The 12,152-nt window shown below is 40.7% G+C and overlaps 1 protein-coding gene across 2 annotated transcripts in view; it reads left to right on the forward strand.

Moving 5' to 3' along the window:
* Nucleotides 1-12,138, forward strand: part of LOC124399910 (tyrosine-protein kinase ZAP-70) — a 21,913-nt gene extending 9,775 nt beyond the window's left edge. For both annotated transcript variants that reach the window (XM_046871224.1, XM_046871225.1), the window contains exons 2-13: nt 345-775; nt 2,096-2,256; nt 5,001-5,139; nt 5,238-5,319; nt 6,362-6,384; nt 6,533-6,575; nt 7,224-7,404; nt 7,514-7,720; nt 8,475-8,667; nt 8,867-9,007; nt 10,467-10,579; nt 11,401-12,138. In XM_046871224.1, coding sequence (XP_046727180.1) covers nt 374-775; nt 2,096-2,256; nt 5,001-5,139; nt 5,238-5,319; nt 6,362-6,384; nt 6,533-6,575; nt 7,224-7,404; nt 7,514-7,720; nt 8,475-8,667; nt 8,867-9,007; nt 10,467-10,579; nt 11,401-11,527 — 1,812 coding nt within the window. In that variant the 5' untranslated portion in view covers nt 345-373 and the 3' untranslated portion in view covers nt 11,528-12,138. The remainder of the gene's footprint in view (nt 1-344; nt 776-2,095; nt 2,257-5,000; nt 5,140-5,237; nt 5,320-6,361; nt 6,385-6,532; nt 6,576-7,223; nt 7,405-7,513; nt 7,721-8,474; nt 8,668-8,866; nt 9,008-10,466; nt 10,580-11,400) is intronic.
* The last annotated feature ends 14 nt before the right edge of the window (nt 12,139-12,152 follow it).

A 12,152-nucleotide genomic window follows, 5' to 3' on the forward strand; every position in this document is an offset into this window, starting at 1 on the left:
TCTTTCTCACCAAGCTTCTTGCTGATGGTCGTGTAGCACATCCCAGCCTTGTGCAGGCCTACAATCTTGTCCCTGGTGGTGGAGAGGTTTGAATGGAAGAGGTTGATTCTGTGACGGGTGTCTTTTATACACATAATGAGTTGTTATGAGAAGATCTTTCTTGAAGGCACACGACTAATTTGGGTGTGTGGGAGTAGGAATTTTTGCTGGTTGGAACGGGATCAAATACTTATTTCACTCGATTAAATACAAATTTATTCAAGTACAGTATAATATTAATTAACTGTTTGTTTCTGTTTGTTACATATGTAAATATATGATCTAAATTTCTCCTGAATGTTTAGATCCGGAACATTTCTGACCCGTTTTCGTCATGCACGACCCTGCGGTCGAGCTGCCCTTCTTCTACGGCAGCATCAGCCGTTTGGACGCGGAGCAGCACCTGAAGCTGGCAGGAATGGGTGATGGTCTCTTCCTGCTGCGTCAGTGTATGCGCAGCCTGGGCGGATACGTTCTGTCCGTTGTCTGGAACCTGGAGTTTTATCACTACCCGGTGGAGAAGCAGCTAAACGGGACTTATTGCATCGCCGGAGGGAAGTCCCACTGCGGCCCGGCCGAGCTCTGCGAGTACTACAGCAAGGATGCTGACGGCCTGGTGTGTTTGCTCAAGAAGCCGTGTCTTCGTTCGGCCGACACGCCAATCAAACCAGGCGTCTTCGAAAACCTGAGGGAGAACATGCTGCGAGAGTACGTCCGGCAAACCTGGAACCTAGAGGTAAGAGACCAATCTGGGCAGTAGGGTGGGCGCGGAAGTGAGATCATGTGGATTGTTCTTTGACGATCATCACGCACAAGTTTGGCGAAGGGTTGCGACATTTTTGGGGGTTGAGCTCGTATGTCAAACGTCTCGTCGTCGATACGTCCAGTTTCATGCAGAATTTCACGTTTGAACTTTGTTTTTAATTGCTGTCATCTGAATAGCACCAGTTAGTTATCACCATTCGTCTCGAAACTTTTTAAAACCACCTCGTATGACTATTATACACTAAAACAATGATCTGGCATACCTGGAACCTGGAGGTAAACGCAAGATCATAGGTCATGAACATGATTGTGGTTTGTTTGTTGCTTAAATTCCATCTATAATTCCTCTAGAAACTCCAAAGTCATAAGTATTTCTTCACTTTACTATTATGACTATTATACACCGCAACAACTGCTACACTACGTTCCCTAAAGTGTGTGTGCACTCGCAAGTTCCACATTTTGCAGTAATAAAAAGCCTCACTCTTATGGGAAGGTTTTACACTAGATTTTGTAATTTTCCAGCTAGAAGGGTATTAATGAGATCATGTAGGGATGAGATGTTAAAGAGGCTCTAATTTCCAGTTCCAAAAGTGTTTAGTGCAGTTGAGGAGATCAGGGTGTAGGGTGCAGGAGTTAGACTTCAAACTTAACACATTTAACTTCATGGAGCTCGTTTTGTGTATAGAAGCATCCTAGCTGGAACAGCTATGGCCCTTTGAGTTCCAGTAAAGAACATTCTAGATACATTCAATTGTATAGCGCATATTGGTGAGATGAGCAGGGGTGCACATACTCAGCTCAGTGGTTAAGATGTTGGACTGATCAGAAGGTCATGAGTTCAAATAACTCTCAACTGCTCAGTTGTATAAATGAGTTAATTGGATAAATGTAACCATCCATTTAACTCCATAAAATGTAGGTTATGTAAAAATTTTAGAAAGCTGTAATACAAATCATATACTGTCATTGCAGAAGCAATTTAAAAATATTATACAAATAAAAATGTAATAAATAAATTTGCAGATATTTTTTCCATCTACAAGAAACCCTCTCACCAGTACACAAACTGTGATGTGTGTAAATTCTACATTTATTTATTTAAATAAAATTTCATTCATTTCATTTGGATTACTTTCAATTTCATTAATTAATTATTTTTTGAAAAATCTGATTTCAAATGTATAGGTTGTCCAAGTTGGAAAATAAATGTAGTGATCTGACGGAAAATTAATGTAGTGATTGTGTGTGTGTGTGTGTGTGTGTGTGTGTGTGTGTGTGTGTGTTTCAGGGGGAGGCCATGGAGCAGGCCATTATCAGTCAGGCTCCTCAGTTAGAGAAGCTGATAGCCACCACAGCCCATGAAAAGATGCCCTGGTACCATAGCAAAATCCCTCGTCAGGAAGGAGAAAGGCGACTTTACTCAGGCTCTCAGCCAGACGGCAAGTTCCTGTACGTAAGCCTTTCTATCTTCACCGGAGTGCTGCATATTTTGATCCTTCACAGCCGTATTGTTATCTGGGGACCGAAAAGTAAAGATATTTAATGCACTTGTAGATGGTGCAAGGACGCATTCAGTGCTCACAAATCCTACAAAAAAAAAATCAAAAGCATCAAAAAGATCAAAAGTACCAGTACACTGGAGTGAATTTTTTTAATGCCAGATATTAGATAATGGCAGTAGTTTTCATAGTTTCATCATACACTCTGTGCATGGAATCGCATCAATGGTGAGTGCGAAAGTCTGATGAATGTCTGATGAAGCCTTTAGACTGAATCCGATTCGAAATCTGACAACAGACAGTGTTAAGAGACAAAAAATATCAGCTCAAACCACAAACATTTCTTTATCACATGTTAACCAGAAAGACAGATTAAAAAGATACTATAATTCAGACCAATCTCACGGCATTTCGTGATGTACAGAATGTAATCTACTGATCCCTGACACGAATTTCCCTTTTTTTTCCCGAGTCACAGAGGACGACTTTCTATGTAATGCATTTGATAGGAAGTATTTTTGGTGCCTCCGGCAAAGTTTTCTTTAAGTCACTGGATACCACAGATTGTTTTTTTTTCTCGTTTTGGGATTTTTTTAATCTTCAAGAGCTATTATTCAACATTTAAAGCTGCTTATACAGTAAGATACAGTAAATTATCTCTCACTTCAGTACAACTTCAAGCTCAAAGAAGACGATGAAACTACAAACATTCGAGTTTTGATGGCAGTTGCGTGATCAAATCTGTGTTATACATATATTATATTAAAGATAAGCAGTATGAGAACGCTGCGAGAGTGTGATGTGGTAATGCAGTCTGTCAAATATTGTACACATTTCTGACACAACAGCAGACTTGAGGTAAATTGAAGGTAGAGTGCAGGATCATGTCTATTCAAGCAGGTTTCTACTGTCGCTTCAGCCATATACAGTGCAGGACAGCAGTGAAATACAACGTACTACATACCATGCCAAAGTGCTACATAAAACACCTTCAATTAGTATTAAGCAGAAACACAAAACTAACTGGGACACTACATAAAGTACAGTGTGGAACAAACTGTTGGAACAAATGCCCTCCTGTACCGTTCAGCTGAAAGAGCTCTGGTGTTTTATCAGTAGGTCATGGATCGGGTGCTGTTCATTGTCTAGAATGGATGTAAGTAACCCAGAAGGGGCATAGAAATACAGTAGCTGGGTTCTTATCTGAAGGTGATTCCATAGATTACACCATATCATTTCAAGATTCTTATGAACGTTTTGGAGACGAGGTGAGGGAGGTGAGATTGAGATGGTTTGGACATGTGCAGAGGAGGGACATGGGGTATATCAGTAGGAGAATGCTGAGGATGAAGCCACCAGGAAGGAGTAAAAGAGGAAGACCAAGGTGGAGGTTTATGGATGTGGTAATGGACATGCAGGTATGGGGGGTATGGAGACGGATGATCCACTGTGCCGCCCCCTAATGGGAGAAGAAGATATTTTTGAGGATTTTTTGGACTGTAAAGCAGTCAGCAGTCCAGTCGTTAAAATTACGACGGTGTCGTTGAAAAAAAACCTCATTAACCAGACTAATCCATTCCATTCATTGGCACTATAGTGTACATTTTTTTTGGCATGACCCAAGAAATAAACTGTGTAACTTTTGTATGTAATTCTGTTACACATTTATACTGCGTTTGTTCATTCAGCGTTTTTTTTATTTGTGTGTGCAGGATTGAATTTAGACTCATCTCTTTATACACGTTTATTACCGAATATGGGGGTTCAGGAACTTCTGAGAAACTTGCTAACCTTATATTTTTTTTTCTAATATTTTTTTTCTTATTCCAATCTAACTCCAATCTTTTTGATCTTGTGCACAAGTACGAGATAAAAGAGATTGGAATTAGATTGGAATAAGATGAAATAGCTTAAATATTAAAAGGAATATTATTTAAATATTTTATAAAATAATAATGTAATAAAAATAATAAAAGAGCACAAGAGCTCATTTTGTGCTTCAAGCGAATAAATTCGAAATGGAAGACACGAAGTTATAATTAGTCTGAGTGGAAAAAGTAGCGAAACTCGAAGCTGTGCATTCGGAAACTTTCGCTCACGTGAAAGGCTGCAAACGGTAAATACGCCGAGTCGTAATACGACGATTATACGTGTACCACATCATGAAATTGTTTGTTTCGATTTTAGAAAAAAACGTTCTTCGATTCATTAGTACACCATAAACACAACAAATGTGCATGGACACAGGAGATGCTTCTTTTTTGAACATCTCATTCCACATTCAGTCTCCATTATGCTCTTAGAATAAACTCCACTCTTCTGGGAAGATGTTCCACTAGATTCTGGCGTGGAGATTTGTGGAGATCCATTCAGCCACATGGGTGTTAGTAATTGCAGATACTGATGTAGGTGAGGTGAGGTAAGGTGAGGAGGCCTGGGGTGCAGTCGGGGTTGAGGTTGGAGCGTTTAAGCAGACACCTCAAGATCTTCCACACCAAACCATGTAAAGCTTCATGTCTTGGTGCACATGCTATCATGTACGTTCTGTACAATTGTCCGCCTTCACATTTGCGACAACAGTTTGTGAAAGAATCCCTGAATAGTGCTCGAGCTCTCTGTAACCGTAACTCCGATCTGTAGACATGTTGAAGTACCGATGTTTTCATAAACAGGATGTTTGTTTTGTCTCCGCAGAGTGCGAGAACGAGACGAGTCTGGCACCTTCGCTTTGTCAGTCATGTACGGAAAAACTGCGTACCATTACCAGATCCTTCACGATAAATCAGGCAAATACTCCATGCCTGAAGGAACCAAGTTTGACACCGTATGGCAGGTCAGTGGATAAAAATACACGTCCTGAGAAGGTTTTGATTGTCTCGAGCTGCAGATGGATGTTAAGAGTGACACTGAAGGCTGTTTTGACTCTTGCAGCTGGTTGAGTATCTGAAAATGAAGCCCGACGGTTTGGTCACGTTGCTGCGGGAACCTTGTGTGAACCAGAACAACGCAGGACGTAAGAATCTGTTACACTGAATAGTGCATTCATGTTTTCATACACACACAGTGCACGGACAAACGTTTGTGGACATCTGACCCTAAGGTGTCTTCATCTTCTTCTTCTCATCCTCCTCCTCATCCTTCTTCACCTCATCCTCCTTCTCATTCTTCTTCTGCTTTTTCTTCATCTCATCCTCCTTCTCATTCTTTTTTTTCATCTCCTCTTTTTTCTTCTGTTGCTTCTTCATCTTTGTCTTCTTTATCCTCCTCCTCCTCCTCATTCTTCCTCTTCCCGCATTCCTCTTAATCAACTTTTCTCTCTTTCCCTTTCCCCTCTTCTCTATTTCCCACTTTACACTTCCTTTCCTTTTCTTCCTTTTCATTCATTCTTCCTTGCTCATCCTTGTTTTGGTTTATTCTTCTACTCTAAGATCTCCTACTTCTCCTTGTATTTCTAGTTCTATTCTCCTTCTTTCTCATATTTGTCTCATTCTCCTTTTCTTCTTTTTCTTCCTGTTCCTTCCTCTACTCTTTCTTTAACTATAGTTTGTTTCTTCTCTTTCTTTCTTTTTCCTTTTTCTATTGTTCTCCATATCCTGCTCCTACTCCTCTTACCATTGCTTCTCCGTCTCCTCTGCAGTGTTCCGTTTCTCTTGCTTTTTCTTTCTCCCTCTCTTCTTCTTCTTTTACTCCACCTTCCTCTTCTATTTCATATTCTGCTTCTCCTCTTACTCTTCCCCTTCCTTCTCTATCTCGTCTCCCCCCTTTCTTGCTTCTTTGTCTTTTTTCTCCCCATTGTATTTCTTTCTCTTTCTCTTTCTCCTTTTCTCTTCCTCTCCACCCCTCCTTCTCCTCATGCCTGGTGCTTATTTAAACTCCTTCAGGAGTCGTGACAAGCCTGAATCGAGTCGTGAAGGACTTTCTAATGATCAGATGAATTGGAGAACATGATGAAACAAACTCTGCAGTTTATCAGAAGTGTGTTTGAGGCTGCAGTGTTCTGCGTTTATGTTTTATGAGTTTTTAAATCCTGTCTTTCTGTTTGTTTTTCTCTGCAGAGAGTCCGGCGGTGCCTGCAACGGTACACATCACACTTATCTCTTTATATGATCTTAACAAGTCTTAGAGATGCACACAATTCTTATACACTCACTGTGTGTGTGTGTGTGTGTGTGTGTGTGTGTGTGTGTGTGTGTGTGTGATTCATCCTGAAACATCTCTCCCAACAGAGAGGCAGATCCAGACCTAATGGCTACACACCGCCCCCTGAAGGTGAGTGTGTGTTAACACAATGCCTATAAAATAAATAAATAAATAAAAAAAACCCGCTGTGGAGTTCTGCGTTCTGATTGGTCAGAAGGTGTCCATTAATTTATTTTCTAATAAATTTTAGTGTCCCTTTTTTTCGCCCTGTTTTCCTCCTTTTCTCCTACCGACCTTTCATTCTCTTTTCATTCGTAGCCACCTTTTCCAGTGTCTTTCTATCCTCGACTTTTTTCTCATTATCTGTATTCTACTGATCTTCCTCCATCTTCTTCTCCTCTACGGTGATCTGTTCTTTCCTACCCTTTGTTTCATTTTCCCACTCTACTTTCTTCCTCTTTGTCTTCTCACCATCACCCTTGTTTTTGTTCTCCACCTTCATCTTCATCTCCCCTTCTTCTACACCTTCTACCTGCTTTTCATTCCTACTATCATCTCCATGTTTACTTCCTTTTTTTAAAATGTATCCTCCACCTTCCCTTTCTTGTTCTTCTTCTACTTATTTACTCATTTCTTTTATTTCATTTCTGGATACACTTTTGTGAAACCCAGGTGTGTGAGGGTGTGTATTAATGTATCTACAGCTGAAGCCTGATCACTCCTCTCATGCTTCCACACATTTATATTTATTGACATGATCGATATTATTATTATCAGTTCCTGGAGCTCGCCAGACTCTGCCGATGGACAGCGATGAGTTCGTCAGCCCGTACGCAGATCCTAAAGAGCTCCAGGAGAAGACGCTCTTCATTAAGCGTGATAAGCTGATGGTGGACGAGGTGGAGCTCGGATCGGGGAACTTCGGTTGCGTGAAGAAAGGCGTCTATAAGATGAAGAGGTGAGAAGCGCCGAAAGACGGCGCAGCAGCCATTTGAGAAAACAGTAACCATTGATTATGATGATGATAGAGGGTCTGGAGTTTACTGGTACTTTCTTCTGTTTCTCAGCAAACACATCGACGTAGCTATCAAGATCCTGAAAAGCGAGAACGAGAAGTCGGTGAAGGACGAGATGATGCGCGAGGCAGAGATCATGCACCAGCTGGATAACCCCTACATAGTGCGCATGATCGGCCTGTGCCAGGCGGAGGCTCTGATGCTGGTGATGGAAATGGCACCGGCTGGTCCGCTCAACAAATTCCTCTCCAGCAGGAAGTAAGAGCAAGGGCGAGCTTTGTGAGAAACCAATGATCTTTCGCTCAACTGAACTTTCTTTACAGGTTTTAAAACTGAATCGAGACACCAGACTTTTCTACTCATATGTGCTTCATTCCTGAATGGTTACGACAAAGTCGCTGGGTGCAGTAGCATGAAATTTTACACAAATCCAGCTCCATTCCATTAAGATATGCTTTTTTCGGTTGGAGTGGAAGATCTGCTACAGAGCTCCGACCTCAACTCTATTGAACGTCTTTGAGATGACGTGGAACTCTGACTGCACCCCAGACCTTCTCACCTCACCCACATCAGCTGAATGAGAAAAAATCTCCATTAACACACTCCAAAATCTATTGGAAGAATGGAGGTTGTTATACCAGCATGTGGAACAGGATGCTCAAGAAAACACAGACTGAATAGATGTTATAGGCAAAATCATGTTTATTTCATTATTATTATTATTAATACTATATTATATTAATTAACAAATATCAGAATTACTCTGTATTTATGGTATTCATCATGATGGAAATGCTGGTGTGGGACATTATTTAGTGATTTGCTGAATAAGCAAAATAAGCAGTGAAGTTGCCATTGTTGGGCCCTTGAGCGTGGCCCTTAACCCTCTCTGTTTAATGCTTGGTGTTATCAACCTTATAATGAATGTTTCCCCGTTATGATAATCTATTATTTTCAATCACTTTTATTTGACAGTGTGCGTTTTGTATTGTGTGTGTGGTTTTATTGCCAGAGATCAGGTGTCAGTGGACAATGTGGTGGAACTGATGCACCAGGTCTCGTTGGGGATGAAGTATCTGGAGGAGAAGAACTTCGTGCACAGAGATTTAGCAGCTCGGAACGTGCTGTTGGTCAACCAACATTACGCCAAGATCAGCGACTTCGGGCTCTCCAAAGCGCTCGGCGCAGACAATAACTATTACAAGGTGAAGCGACTCGGCCCGTGTGCACGTTGACGTGTAAATGATTTTGCATTATCGAATGTCGCAGTGAGCAGGATGACGAGACCGGGGGTGTTTTTTTGCAACCTCGTAAACCCCAAAGAGCAATGTGTGGGTGGAAAAAAGTGAGACCAACATCTGTGTTTGTGTGTGTGTGTGTTTGTGTGTGTGTGTGTGTGAGTAGGCACGCACTTTAGGCAAATGGCCTTTGAAATGGTACGCTCCAGAGTGCATCAACTACCACAAGTTCTCCAGTAAAGGTGATGTGTGGAGCTTTGGAGTCACCATGTGGGAGGCGTTCTCCTACGGAGGAAAACCTTACAAGGTATTTTTGTTAAGATTGTCAAGATTTGTAACAAAACATGGTACATTTCTGGTACTTAACTGTCATTGCATTGCAGCTCCAGTGCCTGTGCTGGTTTGCTGCCTGATTGTGTGCACCTGTTTCGTGTTTAGTCTGTGATTAGATTGCCTGTCGTGTCTTCTATGTGAAATCTCGAAATCTTCTTCTGGTTTTCGTATCTCGCCTGTTCTACATGATTCCCAAACACGGATTATGTTTGATTGTATCCTTCTCTTACCCCGGTTTAAAATAAAAACCGTGGCCATATTTGATTTGTTTGTAATAAACTACAACACTACTGAAAAAAATTAATGATAATATTAATAAAATGCACCCTTTGGTTTAATGCAAACAATATTTGCAGACCGGCCTTTAAGGTGTGGCAGATAAATACAACAACATAAAATGATACGACCATAAAAACTGGTATTTTCTAGATATAATAATAAATGTGAATCCACTGTGTTGTTGTTTGTTCATTTTGCTCACTTGGGGGTTTGAATTTAGCGGTAATGTATTATGTGTTAGCGGCTGGAGCCCCTTTAAGAAGGTGGCGGATGGTAAGACATGTGACCGAGGCATCATGACATGCATCAAGAGTGAGTCATAGACAGATGTGGCGGAGAGAATCTGGTCATTTTCCATAATAAAACATCAGTTAGAATCAGATAATAAAAAACTGAAATAATGTAAGTTATGTATTCTTTCTGTGCGGCCCGGTACCAATTGACCCACGGACCGGTGCCGGTCCGAGGCCCGGGTGTTAGAGATCACTGGTGTACAGGATTTCCTGTTTATCTGTATCAATATAGCATGAACAGGAAGTGTAACTGGACTTTTCTTAAGAATTGAGTTATTATTCAGGAGACAGTGACCTCTGGTGGCCAGGAGGGGTGTGACATGTAATATAAATACTCTTGAATGACGTATGCCAACCCTATACCTGCCTGGGATTAAAATTCATTGGTACAGCTAGCACGTATTGCAGGATATATATATATATATATATATTGGGGATGATTTTTCGGTCCATCAGCATAAAAAAGTGTGCATTGAATATCAGTTGTCTTTTTTTTAAACAATGCATCGATTTTAATTTAGCATCTTCTTTTATTATTTGAAAAGTGACCAATAATTTGTGACCAATATTTGATATGTAGATCGATTTCTCTTCGCTAAACCGTTTCTGGAGCGCGTTCTATCAGCACCGCCGCTGCTACTCGAATACGACGTATCGCAACACTACGGAGACCGAGGCATGTCCTGAGAGTCACATAGAATACAGATTAACATGGCAGAGGTAGAGCTGTAACTTCCTGCAGACACAACAGGAAAAACACAGCGGTCTGAACGCAACGCGGATCGCATCGCCCTCAGTTCCAACCATAATAAAAGAATGTGTGCATTCTCATTACAACCATTTTTGTTTGATCTCCTGCAGAAAATGAAAGGTCCCGAGGTGATCACCTTCATCCAGAGCGGCAACCGCATGGATTGTCCAGCCGGCTGCCCGGAGCCCATGTACGAGCTGATGAAAGAGTGCTGGACGTTAAAGTGAGTGAGATACATTCATTAATAGCTGTTGTTACACTGAAATGCACCGAATGAACTGGTCTTTCCAGACAAAAGCTGCTGAAGAAGTTATTATACTGTTGATCAGGTCTCAGGTCAAAGAAACCTATAACTTACACTGTGAACACGTTCCTTTAAATACTTGTCAGGGTTTGTAGTCTGTACTCCAGTGCAAGTCCATCACAGTCGTTCACACCACAACACATGAATTCCTGATTCTGATTAGTCAAAAGTGTAAGTTTTACAGATTAACACTTTATGGACAAGTTTGTGAAGACCTGTTCGTATGATTTTGTTCTTTTTGAACATCTCATTCCACATTTAGTCCCCATTTGCTCTTATAATAACCTCAACTCTTCTGGGAAGATGTTCTACTAGATTTTGTGGAGATTTGTGCTCATTCAGCTACAAGGATGTGTGTTGGTAAAGTCAGGTACTGATGTAGGTGAGGTGAAAAGGCCTGGTGTGCAGTCAGCATTAAATATTCATCCCAACAGTGTTGAACAGGGTGAGGTTCAAAGCTTTATAGGAGAAGATCAGGAGAAGATCTTCCACTCTAATCCATGTAAAGCATATCTTCATGGAGCTGGCTTTGTACTCTCATGCTGGAACGTGTGAAGGGAACATTTATTGGCATCCATATAGTGTATTTTGAAAAATTTTTATTATAATGATTGTTTAATACATTTTGTGTTCACATTTAAAGTGATTTTTCTCCTTCCTTTTTTCACGGCGTTATTTTTCCATAGAAAGTGTGTAAGAGAAGGTGAAAGTCATTTCTGCATTCTTTCTCTCCTCTGCAGGTTTGAGGACAGACCCGGGTTTTTGGAAGTGGAGGAGAAGATGAGGACCTACTATTACTCCATTTCGAAGAAGAAACCCACCGAGGTAAAGGAAGAGGCAGCGACTGCAGCTGAAGCTCAAGACTGAAAAAGCAGTGGTTTTTTTTGTTTATTGCACCCGAAATGAAAAACAGGCTGAAGTGTGTTCGATTGTGTGCCTTCAAAATACAGCTTTGTTACAGAACTTGGTGTGCTTCCGAGCCGAATATGAAAGCTTTGTGTTTATGAAATGCATGAAGATGTATTATTATTATTATTATTATTATTATTATTATTATTATCATTATATAATCACATCCTTGTTGAGAAAACGCAAGTCAATCAGTTTTTCTTTTTAAGAATGGACTTCGAGTCATCTTCGAGTCTTTGAGTCTTTGCCACGTCGTTATTTTTCCATAAACTTTGCAGCTTTGATACGTGGTCCAGCAAATCATTTCCATTCATGACGTCGTCTCGTGCTGATGTTTGATGTGGATAATGAAGTCTTATTTAATGTAATAAACCTGGCAGATTGATACTTGGTTCAATTTCGAACTCTGTCAGATATTAATGAATATTCTTAGACTTGTTCACGTGTGTGTGTGTGTGTGTGTGTGTGTGTGTGTGTGTGTGTGTGTGAAAGAGAGATAATTCCTGTGTTTGTTTGTTTTTAAGAATTGTCATACATGCCTTTTAATAAACCCTGCAAATACAGTGTGAGTATGTATTTAGTC

This window comes from Silurus meridionalis, chromosome 17, assembly GCF_014805685.1.
Source record: "Silurus meridionalis isolate SWU-2019-XX chromosome 17, ASM1480568v1, whole genome shotgun sequence".
NCBI lineage: Eukaryota > Metazoa > Chordata > Actinopteri > Siluriformes > Siluridae > Silurus > Silurus meridionalis.